This window comes from Acartia tonsa, chromosome 10 (genome assembly GCF_053477335.1).
Source record: "Acartia tonsa isolate MP-2025a chromosome 10, ASM5347733v1, whole genome shotgun sequence".
In the NCBI taxonomy this organism is placed as follows: domain Eukaryota; kingdom Metazoa; phylum Arthropoda; class Copepoda; order Calanoida; family Acartiidae; genus Acartia; species Acartia tonsa.
In genome coordinates, this window is record NC_137269.1 from 45,890,086 (window position 1) to 45,910,760 (window position 20,675).

At 30.7% G+C, this 20,675-nt stretch overlaps 2 protein-coding genes across 3 annotated transcripts in view; both read right to left on the bottom strand.

Annotated features, from left to right (window-relative positions):
* Window positions 1-20,675, bottom strand: part of LOC145330154 (uncharacterized) — a 246,091-nt gene that overhangs the window by 109,947 nt on the left and 115,469 nt on the right. The window lies entirely within an intron of this gene.
* The window catches only part of LOC145330153 (neuronal acetylcholine receptor subunit alpha-4-like), a 242,877-nt gene that overhangs the window by 46,813 nt on the left and 175,389 nt on the right, over window positions 1-20,675 (bottom strand). For both annotated transcript variants that reach the window (XM_080174737.1, XM_080174738.1), the window contains exon 9: window positions 18,530-18,629. In XM_080174737.1, the coding sequence (XP_080030863.1) occupies window positions 18,530-18,629 (100 nt within the window). The remainder of the gene's footprint in view (window positions 1-18,529; window positions 18,630-20,675) is intronic.

Consider the following 20,675-nt stretch of genomic DNA (forward strand, 5'->3'; position numbering starts at 1 on the left):
TTTCATAACCTCTGAACATTTGCTCAATTTTTTGTGCTTGGCTTCTTATGGATGTTGGCATCCTTGTTTAGATTTTTTTAAAAAAGATTTGTAAGTAGCAATTATTAGATTATGTTTATTTTTCAGTTTTCAAGTAAGTTTACCAAAGTTTAGTTAGGTTTGTGTTCTTATTTATTTTCTAAGTTGTACATCATTCTTAAGAATAAACAACTATGTCCACCAACTTTTATCTATTTTATCTAACTTTCTGTTTGTTTGAGGCATGGTTATTAAGCAATAAAGATTTGCAAACAAAATTGGATTTTTTTACTTGTAACATCCAGATATTCATCATATATATATTTTGAAGAAAAAAATAGATTTGCCCCACTTAATCAAAAATGTTAGAACTTAATGCTGACAAGTTAACAACATTATTATATTCTCTTAAATTTATAACTACAAATTTATGTCGAAATAATAACTAAACAAAATTTCTACAAAGTTTTCTTTAAATATTCATAAATTGGAGAAAATGTTTTTAATTAAGTTTTCTTTTCTAACCTTTGTTTGTATTTTAGAGATTATACTTCTAAATTCACCAACCTTTATCCTTTAGTGTTTATTTCTCCCCTTCCCCTCATTTCATCCCCCTTTACTCTGAAATTACCGCCACAATTATGGTTAACCACAAATTTTGTAATTTCAGGTAAATGTTAAAGTTTAGAATAAATAGAGCTGAGGTGGATTCTTTAAAAAAAAATTTGCCCCACTAATCGCTTAGTGGGGCAAAATTGTTTTCGTGAAAAATCCTTCAAAATCACATAAAAACTCTACAAAAACAATTTTGCCCTACTAAGCGATTAGTTGGGCAATTTTTTTTTAAGAATCCACCTCTGATATAATGCACAGAGAAAAAAAAATTATAAAAACTTTTGTTATTATATTTTTTTATATTATTTATAAGGGCAAAAATATTCTGTCTGTCCATCTGTAAGGGGTTATTTCTAGACAGTTCTAAGAAACATGTCTGTAAGTAAGTGTGTCTGTCTATCTGTAAGGAATGCTCTCTAGTCGGTTCTCTCTTATCTAAAACTAGTCTGTAAGTAAGTGTGACTTTCTATCTACAAGGGATGCTCTCTAGTCGGTTATCTCTTATCTGAACCTAGTCTGTAAGTAAGTGTGACTTTCTATCTACAAGGGATGCTCTCTAGTCGGTTATCTCTTATCTGAACCTAGTCTGTAAGTAAGTGTGACTTTCTATCTACAAGAGATGCTCTCTAGTCGGTTCTCTCTATTCTAAAAACAGACTGAATATTGTGTCCCTTCATCTATTATATTAATTTTTCTTCCTATCTTTTTAATTATTTCTAGATGTCTCTCCCTATCTTATTTTTTTTTATAAGTTCTCTCTCCTTTTCTGTCAATTTCTGTTTCTGTTTCTATTTTGTTGCTCTATTGTATATCTTCTATGTTTCTATTTTCATGTTTTTATGCTGTTACTCTATTTTATAGCTATCATTCTATGTTCCTCTAATAGCTACCTATATCTCTCATATGTATTTATTATTCTATGGATTCCTTTCTTGTAGAGCTAACTATATCTTCTATACGTATTTAATTGTTTTATGTTGTTCCTCTATTGTAAGGCTATCTATATCTTACCATAAGTATCTTTTTATTCTATGTTTTTCCTTTCTTGTAGAGCTAACTATATGAATTTTATTATTCTATGTTCTAGTCTCATAATGTTGTTACTCTATTTTATGATACCAATAAGTATCTTATTATTCTATGTTGTTCCTCTTTTGTAGAGCTACATATATCTACCAACAGAATCTTATTATTCTATGTTGCTACTCTAATGCATAGCTAGTTGTAGCTCCCATATGGATAAAGTGCTCAGAAATTTGAGGAATTTCACTTTGATGTACAATTTTGCCAGGCATTTATATGCTCTACAATAAAAAAGGATAAAATATAATTCTTTTATAAATATATTCAAACTTTATTTAGCTAATATATATTGGTTCTAAAAATGTCCCAACTACAAGGGTTATCAGAAAAATAAATTATAGAAGTCTCTAAAAACAGAAAAATTAATTTGTAAAAGTAGTTTTTTGATTATCAATCGAATTTTAGTATTTTAATTTTATTTTGTACTAATTCAAAAGATAAAACACAAATCTAAAACTAAACTAGATAACCTTTTCAAGACCTGTGCATGATAATTGTTCTTCACTCTGGCATTTTCCTTATTCTTACTATTTATGTCTTGCAGAAAGAATAGTTATTTCTCGCATCATATTATAAACAGCTTTCTGCAGATATAGAATGTAAAATTATAAGATTAAATCCAGTTTTTTTAGCCCTGAGGTGCTGAAGGAAAAAACTGGTTTTAATCTTATGATTGTACATTTTTATCTCCGTAGAAAACTGGATATAATACATTGCTAGACATAGTTTTTTCATATGGATGAGAACCGGTTCCTATCCACCGGATTTGAATGAATACGAGAAACATTTTTAAAACATCAGTTATTACGCAATTTTAAACTGAGATTTGAACACAACACCTTCCTGGAATTAAGCAGATGCAATGTGTCATATCCAACAAATTTAGGTGGCTATTTCTAACACTGACTGTTTTAGATGTATAATCTCTTGGTTTACAAATGACATTTTTAGGCAGACATTTTATATTAAATGAAGTTTTTTATGTCATTGTCTCTTAAACATAAAAAGAAAGAAATATTTGCATGAGTTGGATTTATTTCAGGTATTTTGTGATGAGTAAACGTGCAAATTTTAAAGCAAAATTAATCCACAAATATATTTTGTCTGTAAACTGGTTGGCAAATTTTAACTTATGTTACCAACCATTGATAAAGTTTAAAAATGCCAAACCTTGATTTTAAGAATATCTTTTTCCTTTTCTGTTTTTTCATAATTTTTCCAACAACAATATGTAGTATCAAAAATATCTTTACATTGATATTTGAAGCAGCAATATTCCAGATAATATTAGAAGTTTTAATTCCTTAATAAATTTTTACATAAGTTTTTTATAGACACCAAAGATTAAGCCACCCAAAGACATTTATAATGCTTCTCTGGAAAGCACAATCAATTCGGAACATTAATTTATCTAGATCTTTCAGACAAAAAATAACTTTCTACTTTATTTAATAGGATGTATCCCCAGAAAAGCCTGGTTCTTAATATTAACCACTGTTTGCGAATGTCTTTCTTTATGGCAAAATTTATTACCGTTGCCAAATTGAGAAGTTTTCTTAAACTTTTACAAACACAATATATATTATATAACATTCTTTATAAAAGGTAAATCTTTATACAATTAATGTCGGTCAGTACGTTTGTTATCAAAAACTTTTAGTGAATGATTTTAATCAATAACTTTCTAAGCATCTTTAAACAAAAAATCAGACGTATATGTACTATTGTTGAAGAATAGAAAAAACCCACGGACCCTCTATTATGATAATATCCTATTATCCTTACGATATTGCCAATTTACGTCTTTATGTGAGTCGGTAGGTGAGCGATGGCTTCTGCAAAGAAATTTTCATATTTGCACATTACAATAATAAGTCAAAGAACTTTATCTCATCTTGTGGAATTCTAATCATAGTTTGTCGACCATTGATCTAACATTTAATAAAAAAAACAGTAATTGCTGACATATTAGTTTTCGAGTTGTTATGTAGAATAAATACCTATTATTAAAACAAGGCGTTTTGTTCTATACATAAATCATAAGCTTTTTAAGGTGACCCCTCTCCTAATACAACAATCATACACAGAAAGATACATATTGCAAATGTATATTAGTTATAGTTTTTATTCCAAAAATTATATTTTGCAGGAATGATAAATTAGCGGTCTCGATTGCACACCCTGGATAAGCTAAATTGCTGGGGTCAATAGAATTCTGGTTAGCAAAATGGAAAGTAATAGGGGAAATGTCCAGCGTTGTTCACTCGTTGCTGCACATTTTTTGGAACAGTAAACTTTTTTTAGGGTGGATTAAGGCAGCTGGTTTCCTTTTATAGGCCTTAAAATTGTATAGAAAACGGCTGCGGTTGTTAAAAAATAGTAATTTTATTGCAGCCTGTTGGTTAAAATACAAACGGAGTCAATGAATTATAATGTTGGAAGCTTCAGCTACAATTTGTATTTTTAATTTTGTAAAATATTCTACTTATGTTGGAAATACTTCAGAAATACTGTATTAGAAAATCATATTAGAACCGTTATACAAATAAATATATATAGATGTATAACCAGACAACTACTTGGATCCTCCTGTTAGGGACCTTTCTCGTCTGCTGGCAAATTGCTTTTCCTCTTTTGTAGCGATTTAATATTCCCGACGATATTGGTCGATTTTCAAAGACCTAATTGAAAGTCGGCATAGGGTTCTCGGGGTTGGGACATACAGTTGTAAATCCCTTTATTGTTTATATAATAAGCATTTCTAAAACAATGAACAAATCTTATTTGAGTAAAAAGATGGACACCTAAAGTCCATAGCTTGTAAGTATAATAATCCCCCATGTAAGTGAAAACTATTGACGGAACTTAATCTGAGACATATGTACATGTTATGGATATCAATTATTAAAGACAGCACTTTCCAAATAAAGCCAAAAGTAGAAAACTTAGCTACAAAAAAAGATAATTTTTTATAAGACCCCTTAGAAAAAAATATTTTTCGTCTAATTTATACTAAAATTGACTAATCTGAAAGATCTTATTTTATGAAATGTTTATTTTTTAATTGTAGGGAATAAAAGGTCATTTATAAAGTTTCCCTTAAAAGGACTCTCCACAGAAAAATCAACTTTGGATTTTTGAAAATCTAACCTGAAATTATTATTCTTTGTTCAATTTTAGGCATTTTTTGTTTTTGTGGCATCGCGATCGAAGCCCTTTGAAATTTTTTACCTCCTTTAAATGAATCCTCCCGCCATTTAATTTGTGCTGCTTTAGTGATTTTTAGCTTCTATTTTTGCCGCCGTTGCCGCATTCATCGCCCTTCTCCGCCGCTACTCCGCTATTCATCGCTTTTTAATACATGCTCCCCTCTCCCTTGTTCAGAAATTAAATGGAGGCTGGGGGTGTTGTGTATAGCCACGTACGCAATGTATAGCGGAGTAGCGGCGGAGAAGGGCGATGAATGCGGCAACTGCGGCAAAAGATGGTTATATTTTGCGGAGGCGAACACAAAATGGAGGCGGCAGGATTGTCCAGTCAAGGAAGAGGCTAAATCGTAGAGCGGCCGGTTGCAATGGAGCAAATGTTCTTTAGCGGCAAACATATATTGAGTGGAGGAAAGTGTAGTATATATTGTTACAGCGGCAGTACAAATAGGCGGCGGACAAAATTTTCAAAGGGCTTCGATCGCGATGCCACAAAAACAAAAAATGCCTAAAATTGAACAGAGAATAATAGTTTCAGGTTAGATTTTCAAAAATCCAAAGTTGATTTTTCTGTGGAGAGTCCTTTTAAGAGTACAACCCAGTTGGAATAATGGTTTCCTGACAAAAACAAGGGCTTGGCAGCTGCACGTTAGCTGTTGTAAGCCTCAGTGAAATCAACCTACACAAGTTTAAAATCAGCTGAAAGTCCAAACCTGACCCAAATATGGAAATCCAACTTTTTATTAAAAAGTTCAAAGAATCTAAACGGATTTAAATTCAAGGCACAATAGCGGCTGCTGAGCCCCGATAAATGACCTCTGTCGACTTAAACCAACGGAATTGCATATCAAAAGAATGCTAACTGTTTTGATATGTTATTTTATTCCCAACAAGTAACGGGCAGTTTGTTAGTAGGATGGACGGACGGACAGAAATAAGTTTAAATAAGACACTTTTTGCGAATATTCTTAAATAGAAGAGGAAGTATAAGCTTGCTCTAAGGTTTATCTTAATGGCTCTCTTGAGGTTCTATTTCAAATATATTTATATTTGATATATTGCCCATAAATATTTATATTTATTACAACTTAAATGTACATCTTAGTATCGCAGCTACTTTACAATCTGTTAATATATTTTTTAGTCACTCCTTGATGTCCACAATGTCATATGCAATGATTTATTGGCATTCTATCATTACATATTTTGACTATTCTATACACTTATATACCAATATTTAAAAGAGAGGCTTTTCAATAATTGCAAATTAACATACAATTTTCTTTTAACTTTTGCATTTATATTCTGCCTAAAGTTCTGTCAATCTTCAACTGTTAAGGTTATACTGTCCTACCGTCTGGTTTTAAAGCTTCTCTTTTATAGATATTGTCATCCTTGTTTTATTACAGCTTAAATGTACCTTTTTATTTGTAATAATTCGTAATAGAATGTGGAAAAGACTTGAAAATTGGGCTTTATAAGAAAAGTTTTAGAATTTATGAAGATTAGAATTGGAGAATTAGTTTGGTGTATTGTTTACATAACAAATAGGATCTTTGTCAGGGACACTGTAGGGATAGTACAATGGACAATAAATTAGTTTTCTCACAATTGTTAATCTAAATTTAGACTTTAATAGCATGCAAATAATGGGGAATAAAAGATATGCAGATTAAGTAAAATTAAATTGTCCCATTCCTTCCATGCTTTTCTCTTCTTTCCAGACAACTAGAACAAAGAATAGTTCTTTAAGACAAATCCGGAATTACCAGGGAAGTAGGGGATAAAGGACTATAAATTATACTGGTAACCAAATTGTTACAGGCACGTAAACTAATTTATTTGTTAAACTACTTTGGTTTAAAAATCTTTTTTGGTTGATCGAAAATAGCACTGTTGTTCAACTGAATAATTTACAGAAGAGTTAATTTTGTTTTTTTATTGTAGACGAACATCCGATTATCGTCCATTGTCTTATCCATTAAAATCCCTTAAAATTACATAAATACAAAGATTATAAACTGTCTGCCAATTAGATAGGCCTATCTTCCACATCTACAACTTACTTAAAGTAATTTGTTGGCTTAAAAGATATAAATTCGAACTATGCCATTTCTCGTAATCTTTACATATGTTTAAGGTCTTATTTCTAACAAAAAAAATACAGATTCTGCATGATCATAAGTGCTAGAGACTCTGCTTCTTTAAGAATAGAGCAAGACTTCTATAGTAGGTCCCATGACAAGTAGGTCAAGATAATCTTCCTACTCTTATTGATGATATCGCACATCTGATATAGAATCAGTGTGTACAACCTTTAAGGTAGTTATTTATGACAAAAATCCTTACTACTTTATATCATATGTGTTAAAGATGATTCAATTAATACTTTAGTTTTAAAAAGTTATTCATTTCTTCTCTCATAAATTTTTTCTATGAAGCGGAAGAACAATATTTAAGGAATACAGTGAACAATAAAAAAATAAAATATAAAAAAAACTAATTAAAGATCAGTAGGAAGCTTCAATTGATAAGCATATACTAGGCCAGCTATTTAAACATCTATTGCACCAGAATATCTTTTATGTTGGAACAGGCTATAACTATAATTTCCCTATCCTATTTTCCCTAATTATTATAAAATGCATGGGTCTTATCCTGTAGTAAAGGGTGTGCTAATTTATTGCTACAGATTGCAAAGATTAATTTACAAAAGAGTGCACTTAACCAAATCCAGGATTCTGCAGCAGCAAGGTGCTGCTATGTATCAAACAGGTAGCTTCGGCCCAAGCATATAGGGACTTTTTATTCACATAAAATAACCTTAAAACATCCCAAAACTTATACAGCAAAAATTACTCAGCCTAAAACTATCCCAGGACCTGTGTAAAGTGTACCTAAAATGGACACCTCAATTGGTTCAGTAGTTATGAAAATTTTAAGTTATAGACAAAAAAAAGCCTTTATCTGAAGTCACATTTTATTACCAACCTGGATTTCTATATTTTTGTTCAGTAACAAGAGTTTTATTTTTATTTTTAAGCAGCCAGTAATCCGACAATTTGCAACCAAGCGTTAACTTTTTCTTTAATCCAGAGCCGCATCAATTTACTGTACCATAGGGTGGCTGCAAATCCTTGACATAACCTATCCAAAATATGCTTTATCTACATAAATTTTTAAAGGAACAGGTTTAGATTTAAAATATATATGCATTTTTGCATTACTGTATAGATTTATTCTAATATCGATTCACATTTTTTATTAGAAAAATATTTAGAACCAATAGAAAAATAAAATGTACAATTTAGTTTGGGTTATACATATTTAATGTATTCAATCAATAATTTGATTTTATTCATACCCTAGAAAATAGAAATGAAGCCACTAGTATAAAATAAAATAAAAGCTGATTTTGATATAAAAATCTGTGTATGCTACTAAGCTTCCATTCTCTCTACATAGACATTGTGATAAAGTATAGGAGTGTATACATTTTTAGTAGAATGGCTTTTTATCATTTACTTCTACACCAGTCTGTCTTTATAATTTTTTAACAAAATCTGGAGTTTATATATGCCTTGCTAATTCTTAGAGTGTATACAGACAGATTGAAAATAAGTTTGATGATCCAAATAAGAGGTTCTGCAACAATATACTTCTAACATTTATGAAGTAAAGGATTAGCTTTTTTCGTATAGCTGAAAATTTTTTTATATTATTGTTAAACCTTGTGAACAATAGTTTTCCCTAGGGTAGATCACAAACAATCCAGAGCTGTACTGCCCACAGACCTTGTTCTCCTTGTTATTTTCCCACTCAATGTGATTTATTTGATGTCACAGCTCAACAATAACTTTTTCTTTCAAAATTGTAGATACTTTACACTTGCCAGTTTTTTTAATATATATTTAGAATTTATCTTTATTTCATAATATTGAAAGAAAAAAAAAAGGTTTTCAATAAAATAATAAGCAAATATAATTCAATATTGAACAAAAGAGAATTTATTATGATCTTGAACATTCTGACCTTTAAAAATTATATTTGGTTTGGTTAAGTATGTGGTAAGTGCTTAAATGTCAGTTTTACAACTTTTTTGCATTAAAAATTTGTACAATTGATTTGCTACAAAACTTATATGAGTACATATATGGGGCATTTTGCTCTAAATATATTTATTACTAAATGTAAGTAATAAATCCATTCTTACTTTTCCAAATTTAACACTTTAAAAATCATTATTTGATTTCTGCCTTGTGTTTTTCAATTATTTATTACTTTTCCAATTCGGCAATAACAAACTTTATCTGTTATAATGTATGATAAATAAAATAAATATGTGCAAAAAAATGCAACATGAATTGCCAAATAAGATTGCTTCATTTACTTCTACAAGAAAATAGTTTGACAATATTTGCTCTGGTAATATATTCAGAATAATGTTTTAGCAAACCTTTTCTTTATAAAAGAGAATAATTGAGAAACGTTCCAATGCAATAGCTTCTTTAGAAATAGAATGTAAGATCTGTGACACTCCATCATAACATAGTAACACATCTATAATACAAAGTAGTATAATGTCCGTCTGTCTATCTGTCTGTCTGTCTGAAGCTAAAGATCTCAGTAACCACTGAACCGATTAAATATAACTAATGGTCCTGTGACGATTTTAAGCTATTTTCTTTGGGGGTGGGACACCCCTAACTTCCCCAAAAAATGTAAATTTTCCCCCTCCGCCTAAATTTTTTTTACTTTTCTTTTTAAATCTTATGAACACAAAAAAAGGTTGATCAAATCTCTTGGAGCAAAGCCACTAGAGGTAGTGGCAAAGCCGCTAGTTATTAGATATTGTAGAGTTGCTGTGTATCTAAACAGTATGATAAATGTTCTTATTGCAGTTTTGCTATGTTGAGAAATAATTTATATGAATGCAGGTGCAACATCTATCATCAACATTTGCCTACCTGTAGCTAGCAAGCGATTTAATTTAAAGTAAAAGATAAGGTGCTTTTAGATGTTTAAAAAAAATAATTTAGGCTATGAAATCAGCTGCTTTAGGAGATTAGCATAATAAAAGAATTAAAGTTGGAATTAAATTTATTAACCTGAAGAAGAAAAACGCAGAGATTTTGAAATAATTTAGGATTTAAAATGAGCTGTTTTAGGGGATAATCATAAAAAGAGAAGTAAAAATAGAATTATTAAGCTTAAGAAGTAAATATCATCAAATATTAGCCTTTTTCAACATTTAAACTTAAATATTTGAGTGAGCTTCTAAAAGTAAACCTGTTTACAGCAATTTTTCACTAAACTTAACAAACTACCAAGGGCAAAAAAACTTGGGGGAAGATCATTTCTAGTTAGTAGTCCTAACCTTGAACAAATGGGTATTATAATCAACTCAAATGAATAAATCAAAATCCTTGAAAGTTCCAAAAGTTAATAGGCCAACGAAAAAGAAAACATTATTATAAAACTTTGGGGACTTGTGTTATAAACAGCCCATTGTCCCCTCTTTATCTCTGTATTATATCAGCAAATAAATGGAATAATTTCTTGTGTTTGGAGGGAAGAACAAGTGTAAAAACTTTGGGATGAAAATAAGTTGATAAATCCCAATTAATCTGAGTTCTGTAACATTTGGAGGTGTGACATCCGTTCTACAGAAAGACTTGATCTTTACACTCGCAAAAGACAATATTGTTAATTAATGATTGATGATAATAAAAAATACTAATATATTGTAAAAACTGTAACATCATCAATTCTGAATACAATAACCCGTATTTTATTTCTACTTCAGGTTTGGCCCACCAATACGTCAATTTTAAACATTTTGAAATTTAATTTGCACGTTTTTAAGTACTTTTAAAATCTTAGGAATAGGATTAGGAATAAATTATTTCCTTGTGAAGACAAATTGACATTGAATATTTGTTCATAATTCTGAATTATATTCTGCTGCTTCAATAGCAAATATTTTTTCAAACTTTATATCTTAATAGCGTGTTCGCACCTAGCAAGGGGTTCTTTATATTGAAGAAGTGGCGATCAAAGAGCAGAAAATAGCTTTAAACCTTCCCTAGACTTGCATCTAAAACCACCCTAGGACATATTTGAAGCTTTTATAAATGGCTAATTAAAGACAAATAAAACTTACTACTTAATAAAATAGAATAGTTGCAGAATGTAAATTATGCATAGTATAACTTTGCTGCAGCGATGCCACACTACATTTGTCTGTGTGAGTTTGTGCCCGACAAAAACTTTTGTCATTATATTTCCAAACTTGTAAACGTCATATAAATTATATATATAAATTTGCTTATTTTCAATAACCTTTGTTTTTTTTATTCATTATATTTTGTTCATGTTAAAACAAGTTTTTAAACATGCTCTTTGTATAATATACTAGTAGCCATGCTCCTAGTCTTAATTATTGGGGAAGGTGGGGGGTTAATATCTTACTCAATGCCCTTTAAATGTTTCCTGTAATTACTAAGACGCTGTCCTGATATTTCGGAACATTTAAACACTTACTACTTCAAAAAAAAGCATTATAAGCAAAAAAATACATTTTTTATAAATTTTTAAATACTAAAATTAGTCATTTTTTCTAATCATTATTACGTCAACGAAAAGCAACCTGTTTTAAACAACCACTGAACTTAAAATAATCACTTTATGGTTGATACGCTTCCTGTAATATACCTATCTATAACCATAAAAGTAAGGTTTAAAGTCAGTAGGGTGATTCTAATATTCTTAATATACAAACAGATCTATTTGCTTCGCCTTGCGAATACACAGACGGACGGTTGTAGAAACCTTAAATATAGAAGATCTTTGCTGATAATGATATTATATTGTTTATGACCTGCTTAAGCCATGACTATCATTTTACAAGTTTTAACATCACATAAATTTTCTTTATAACAAAATTAAATGATTTTCCTAATATATAAAGTAGTAAGCGATTTTGGTCTGTCTCGAAGGATCTCGCTAACCGCTGAACCGATATTGTTTTCCTTTTCAGGGAACCTTCTTATAGGTCCTGGGAAGGTTTTTAACTATTTTTGGGAAGGGTGTCTTCACCCCCCCCCCCTTTTTTACTCTTTTGAACACAAATTGAGGCTTCTTATAGGTCCAGAGATGGTTTTAGGCTATTTTATTTTTATAAAAAAGTCTGGGTAAGGTTTTAGACTATTTTTCTGCCCTTCCATATCCATTTGAATATAAAGCCCCTAGTTGATAGAGACGGGGCCACTAGTATTATAAAAAGTAGTTAGGTTTTTTTGTCTGTAGCTTAAGATTTCGATAACTACTGAACCGATTGAGTTCTCCATTCTTGAAAAGCTTTACATATGTGTTACTAGTTGGTTTTAGGCTATGTTTCTGATTCTCCCTACCCTCTTATTACATAACCCATAGATTTTAGGGGCAGCCGCTAGAATATATTTAAGTGAATAAAAAGATATACTGACCAAAAATCGATTATAAAAGTTAGTATCAGCTTATTCATCAAGTATATATTCTTTTGAGTTCTTTTTAGTAGCGACGCTACTCTATAGTTCACTTTGTCTGTCCGTCAGTCAAAAAGCTATGGGGGAAATGTGATTTTCTCGGCTGCTATTGGAGATGGAAAACTGAAATTTGCGCATCTCATCTATACTTTTTTCTCATTCTGTCTGTCAGTCATGTTTCTAAAACAACATCCATAAAATCGAAGCTCTATAATGGAAGGACAAACGCACATTAAGGCTTGTATAGTGTCTGAAGTGAATAATCAGAATACAAATGTATAAGAGTCGAAGCAAAATTTTAAGTATATTTGTTGAAAAACGACTTGATACAGGATAATGTTTATGGATATATTTAAATTTTAGGACTTGATTATAGAGTTGCTTCGCTTATGATATTGTACTTTTTGTCCCAGAAATCAGTATACCAAAAATCAGAGCAATCGGATAATTAGATCACATAAAAATTTATTGTTAAAAAAGTAAAAAAATCAACATGTTTAAAATGGACGTACAGACATTCTGGTAGTGATTATAGAGTTGCTACGCTTTCTAAATCGTACCTAACTACTACAGGAATCACCATGCAAAGTTTGAAATCGATAGGACAATTCTAACATGCCTAAATTAACGAAAAAAGCTGTTAAAATCTGTTACGGACGGACGTACGGACGGACCGACCCTAATTATAAAATATATATAGTCTGGTTTAAGGGTGCTTAATATATCTATAATAGTGTAAATGCATAAGTAAAGAGTGAATTTAAATATTCTTAAAATATATGATTCGTGCATTATTTTTGCATCGGTTAGTAGTCCAGGACTACGAAAGTGTCTAGATTGACATATTTCCAATTTTCATGCGTGAAAACTGTACAATTAGTATGTATAAATACAATTGATCTATTCTCCCCTTTTTATTTACATGAAATAAGATTTGTTTTCAATAAAAAAAAATCTGCGACTTTATAGTATAACCAATGGCTGTGAAAGTAGCATCCAGGGGATCTGTATTCTTAGATTGAAACACTTGTATTGCTTAAATTCAGAAATGATATAGCCTAAAACCATCAATCGGAACCTTTGTTTAGCTGCCCTAAAATATAGAACTCAATGGTTGACAAGATACTAACCGATATACAGAGTAAATCATAATATACAGTGTGTTTTTTTTATGAGAACTTTTTTGAATGCAATTTTACCCCACTCATAGTTATCAGAATTTAATGATTAACGGCTTATTTTCTTCGTTTTTTATAACCATTTATAGAACATCAAAAAAATATTTCAGTATATTTAAAAAGTACAGTAAAATCAAAAATTCAAAACTTAGGTGTCAACATCTAAAAAGGTTTTAGCGCATTTTTCTTAAGCTCAAATCTTCTACCCTTTGCAAGAAAAAAATTGGATTTTCAGTAGTCCACTTTGAGAGGCCAGTACCCCTTCCCTGGTTGAGATATGGCCTTCAAAATTTGATATGTTCTAGTACATGTCCCAAAAAGTATCTGTATCAATTTTTAACTCTGCATCTCAACTTTGAAGCGTTTTGCAGCTATTCTTGCAAAGGATAGAAGATTTGAGCATGAGAAAAATGCGCTAAAACTATTTTTAGATGTTGACACCTAGGTTTTGAGTTTTTTATTTTACTGTACTTTTTTAATAAGAACTTAAATATTTTTTGATGTTCTATAACTGGTTATAAAAAACGAAGAAAATAAGCCATTAATTATTTAATTCTGATAACTATAAGTAAAATAATAGAGGGGGGAGGGGTTATATAATTGTATATCCCAACTCCTTAGACCCTGTGCCGACTTTCAATTGGGTCTTTGAAAATCAACATAATATTAACACAAGCAAGTCACTACAAAAGAGCAGAAAGTAATTTCCTAGCAGACGAAAAATGTCCCCAACAGGTGGATCTAGGTAGTTGCTGGTTACACATCTATGTACATTTATAGGTTTATAGGTACAACCCTGCAGGGCCCTATTCTAGACTAAAAAGAGCATCAAAATTTCTCTGTCAAAAAAGTGTTAAGTAACCAACCTTCAGTTACAGTGGAATTGCTTACCTACTATTATTTTTGCTCACTAAAATAAGCATCTTTGTTAATTTACTTATATTCACTAATCTATTATTTTTTAGATATTATTTTATTTATTTTTCTTGGTTTCTAACATTCAGATAAATGAATATTATTGCTAGTCTGTTCATTATTTTAAATCGATTTTTATTTAATTCAAATAAAGTTTAGCTGTAATAAATAAGAAAAAAATATCCGAAGCATTATATTATAATCTTATATTTTAAGCTTAAGAATTTGGTTTCAAATGCGAAGTTTCTTGACAATTGTTTTAAAGTAGTTTTTATATTTTTTTTATTCTATAAAATATCATTAAATAAAACAAGAAACTGCGATGCTAAAAACTTTTCAAAAAGGAAATCGTTTCTATATTTAGGGTTTGATACTACTTGACTTTGCGTGATGATTCCTGTAACAGTTGGGTACGATTTAGAAAGCTTGGCAACTATATAATTTGTTACCACGTCCATTTAAAACATGCCTTGCCTTTTGTTTTGATACTCTACAAGTATTTATGTTTATTTTTTTCTTTTGGAAATTGGAACTTTTGCTTTGTGGATGTTATCATCCTTGATTTGTCACAAATGGTGTTAAATTGATTTTGCTTTGCTAATTTTATAGATAATTATCCGTAGATGCTTAAAATTTGTAAAATATTTAGTAAAATTGTGTAATAACCTATTTGAGTGGTATAAGAAGTGGTATTGGAAAATAATATATCATCCTGTGAGAATACATTAGGGCACACAGTAATATACACATAAAACCATTTTCAGAACCGTGGAATTTAATCTTGTAACAGTAAAATTACAATATTGAAAACTAACCCTTAACGCTGGGAGGTGGGAAGGGGGTGTTGATTTTAAGTTTTTATGTAAAAAAAGGACCTAAAAACAAAGGTTTTAAAATTAAATGATAAAGGAAGTAATGTTAGGAGCTTAGATAACAGTCAGGACTGTTAGAGGTTAAAGTAAAAGTAATGGCGTAGTTAGTAATCTCTCAAATACAAATTATAATAGACACCTTACATAAAAGAAATATATTTAAATAGTAAGCATAAAAAAGTGTTAAAATCATGATTTATTATTTTATTAATTGTTGTCTTAAATTATGATTGACAGACCGAAAAAAAATGTTTAATAGTAAATAAACTTTTATAATGTCCTTTTAATATCGATTTCTCGGTACTTTAGCACAAGACTAGGTCTTGACCACCGACAACCCCCCCCCCTCATTTTTTTTCTTTTTTAAAAACAATAATTCAAAGCCTCTCAAGGGCTGTAATCCTGCATGCCCCTATTCCTTCGGGGTACTACTCTTGTGGGTCGTTATATAACCAAACCAAACCTAAAATAAGCATCAAAGTTCATTTGAAGTGGGGACGTCCAAGCGTTTTATTTTTAGGTGGGTAAAAGTAAAAGTGGGATTCCAAGGGTTTGAGAGGGTTAAAATATTTTAATTTTTTAATTTTACAGGGGGTGAAATGTGGGGTTTCAAAGTTTGGGTTGGGGTTAAACATCTATTTACCCCCCCCCCCCCCCTACGTCAATGATTTGTGATCCAGATGCAATATGAGGGAAACCGCTGAGTGGGTGTGCAATTTTAGCTATTTTAATTCTATTGAGTGACATACTTTTCCACACCCTACATGCTTTGCACACTCACACAAATACACATTCACACACAAATAAAACTTCATAAACAAGTAAAGTAGTATAGCAATAACATTAAAGTAAAACATTATTGGGGGAAGGGGTTAAATAACTGTATGTCCCCACCCCTTGGACCCTGTGCCGACTCTCAATTAGATCATTGAATATCAGCCAATAGCGTCGGAAATGTTAACATAGCCAAATCGCTACAAAAGAGAAGAAAATAAATATCTAACAGAAGAAAGAGGTACCCAACACTGGATCCAGGTAGTTATCTGGATTATATATCTATACCTATACATTTATTGCAATAACAGGCTACCAAAACTTGAGGAAAATAAGGGCAAAATTATATGATATGATTAAAAGGTACTTATTGTCAAATATTTGAAAAAGATGTAATTTAGTCCTAAACAAGTAAGTAATATATTTTAGTCATGAAGAGTATTTCCTTTAAAGACGGACAGACTTGGCCTAACTGTAGAGAAGCTACGCTTCCAACAAACATCCAACAGATGTTGAAATGAATTGAGTAGATTCCTTCTCTTGTTGCGAAAAATGGACAATTATTTGTAAAAATAAAAATAAAATTTTAAACAAAATTTCTTAAAAACAATAGAATGTTTACTGATGGCAAAGCTAGCTAATTATAATAGAAACTATATGAGAAATAGACAATTATTTGTAAAAACAAAAATAAAATTTTAAACAAAATTTCTTAAAAACAATAGAATGTTTACTGATGGCAAAGCTAGCTAATTTTAATAGAAACTATATGAAAGTCTTTTTGTAATTATATTTTGTAATATAATTTTAAAATGGTAGAAAGCTTTTTCCAGCATCGCTTCGAAGCCGATTAGTATCCGGTGGATAAGAACCGGTTCTCAGACATACTGGAAAATTATGTATAGCGTCGTATAAAATCCAGTTTTCTTCGAATATTAAAATGTACAAACATAAGATTAAAGCCAATTTTTTTTTTGTCCGTGTCTTCGGCATCTATGGGCTAAAAAAACTGATTTTAATCTTACAGCTGTACATTTTTATGTCCGCGGAAAGCTGGTATTTGCTAGAAATAACTATTATTGCTCTAATACTTCTTCAGAAAGTTTTTTCTGTTTCATTTGTATTTGAGTAAATGTACTATGTAGGTTGAGAGTTGTTTGAAGATATGCCATCACCTCCCCTTATCATTCCATCAGCGTGTGGTTTTTGAAAGTTAAGCTTTTGTAGCGGGGCAAAGTGTCTCAAAAATCAGCTAATTGACGTCATATAAATGAGGGAAATGAGAGGAGAAGTGGGAAAGAAAATCCATAAAAAAGTGATGGATAATCCCTCATTTTTATGACGTCACAAGACTAATTTTTTAGACACTTTTCCAGCTACGAATTGTCATATTGATTTCAAACTTAGCATGGTGATTCTATCATGTTTTTATATATTTACCAGTTTATTAACAAATTTACTTACAATTTTTTTTAGAATTGTACATTTATATTCTGCTTATTCTGTTCTGATATTCTAAAAGTGTTAATGTTCGTTTTAACTTCAGTTCAGAGCTTTACTTTTACGAATGTTTTCATTCTTGTTAATTCAAAAAAGACCCAATAGCTAATTGTATTAGAAAGTGTTTAATGATGTCAACAGAAAAAAAAGTTAGAGTTTGTGTTTAGATAATATGCTATTATGATGTGATACATTTGCGATAGTGAGTGTACACATTGTTTGGCAAGAGATGTAGCAATATCGACTATTAGAAGCAGTTAGACTTTTATATAGCATTCGATAGGTCAGTAAACAATTATAAAATTTATCTTATAAACATTTCAAGTCTGGATGTTTTTCTTAATTTTTTGATTTATGTAGAAGCGAAGCCAATCCACAAAATATATATTGGTTGGTAGTATATTGTGAAAATCAATTTTCCCCCTATAAATGTATAAGAATAGATGCATAATCCAGCCAACTGAGACTCTTTTGTCTAAGTTTCTTGTTTTCCTTTGTAGAGGCTCGGCTGTGTTTATATTAGCTGGTTACAAAAAGACCCTATATAAAATCGGGACAGGGTCCCATCTCTGTGAGGAGAGTTACATATAGCTCATGCCCCCACTATTCTTTTACCTAAAATGGAAAGAAAACGAAGTAACGAGTTTTGTCGTATTTTCACAGTAGCTTTTGATAGGTTATTTTAGGTAAATGTTAATGATTACCCCGCAGGTTAAGGAAATAGGACCAGCAGGGTTAAAGCTCCACACAAGGGCTAGAAATAGGAAAAAAGCTACTGTGAAAAAAACGACGAAACCCACAACTTCCTTTTCTTTCCATGATCCTACCATGGTAAAACCTACCTTTTCTCCGCTGTCTGAGGGGAGGTAGAATGTGAGTACTGTAAGGAAAGAAATACCCATGCAGGGAATAATCAGATTTACAGTGTAGAACAGGGTCTTCCTAAAATACAAACAGATTATTAGAATTATAGATTTTACAGTTCTGGGCATATCTAGTTTCGGTTCTTAACCTCCTTCTGGTAACTTAACGTGACAGTAAGTTAGGTAACCTGACTGAATCATTAAGGTTTTGTTCTAAGCCTAAATTTTTCTCGGAAATTACCGGATACATAAGGTTTGTAGTTTTTATAAAAGCTATATAATTATCTTCGAATGGTTTTAGGCTATTTTCCTGAAATCTTTACGCCCTCCCATAAAGGCTATTTGGGAACTAGTTTTATATATAGACAAAAGACACCAGAACAATAAAATTCGTTAAAGGCTGCTGGAATTAGACAAAAAAACGGACCATCAAAAATTAATCTTCAAAAAGTCGTAAAGTTACTAAAAAAAAAACATGATGGTTATTAAGAACGTCAAATATCTAACAATGTTCTATATATTATTTAAAATCTAGAAATATAATGTACTTTATAAGAGTAGACTTTTTTCCTAAAAAAATACATCTTCTTATTGTTGTATTTTTATACGTTAACCATATTGTATGAGATGCCTAATATAACTAAAGATGTGTAGAAATTATAGATTTTCTGTCATTTTGGAATGAAAGAAACACACATCAATTATCTACACCAGAGCTATGCGTCAACCAGAGGGATAGATCACGGATAAAAGAAATGGTAGAGAAGATTTTAATTTTCGCATTTAATTCGAACTTTTTGTATAAAGCTTATTCTAATTGTCTATTCTGATTTGCAGTAGTCGAGATCTTAAGGGATAAGCTTTTAGGATGTATACCTATATTATGATTAAGAATTTATTGGTGAAAAAGGTTGGACACTGCAAGCTTATAACCTAATAATGATTTAATATTAGTACCAAAGTTTTAAAACTAACATTGAGGACCAGAGCTGGATCTTCAAATCATTTTAGTGGTGAACCAGATCGGGGTGCGCCGAATTTCAGCCAATCAAGCGCGGCATTTCATAAAATGCTGTGTTCTCATTGGTGGAAAGTTGGCTCACCACGATCTGACTCACCACTAAAAGGATTTAAAGATCCAGCTCAGTATAATTTACTGTCAAATGCCCCCACCCTTCCTAAGTAACACCACAACTTTGGAAAATAATATTTTAACCGAAAATTCTCTAACGTAACTGGACAAAGTGTCTCAAAAATCCGCCAGGTGACGTCATAAAAATGAGGGATTATCCATCTCTTTTTCAGAGGTTTTCTTTCCCACTTCTCCTCTCATCTCCCTCATTTTTATGACGTCCACATGGCTGATTTTTGAGACACTTTGTCCAGTTACCTTTCCAAACAACCGACAAAGTTTATGACATTAAAAAAAATATTCAGATAAAACATTATCAGTTATGAAGATAGAATTCTTGTTATACCAAAAACCATTTTATGTCGCCGCTGAATATCCTTTAATCCCCTGTATAATATTAATAGAGTAATATAGTTGTAAATATGGATTTTTACATTAATACAGCGAGTATATCACAATAAGATGTTTGTATATATTATTACACAAATATACAAGCTTTGTCAATTATATTATTATTTACTATTACTTAATACAAAGGGATAGTTGTGTTTATGAATAGCAAGCTTTTAGGGAAATAAAAGGTGATGGGGGGGGAGGGGGGGGGGAGATGGTTAAAATATTTCTGACAAAAGTGTCTTTGGTTGCGTGAAAGAAATACCCCTTGATTTTTCTAACTCCTAAAACTATTTATGTAAATGAAAAAAAAATTAAAAGCGAATTTTCTATAATTAGGGTCGGCCCGTTTTTACGTCCATAACAGTTAGTTTTTTTTTAAATTTAGACATGTTAGAATTGTCCTATAGATTTTAGATTTTGCATGTTGATTCCTATAACAATAAGGTACAATTTAGAAAGTGTAGCATTTCTATAATCGTTACCAGAAAGTCCGTACGTCCATTAAAATACATGTTGATTTTTTAACTTTTTATGTGATATAATCCTAAAAATGTTAGTATCCCTTAAATAGTATCCCTTTAATAGTATACTGTACAT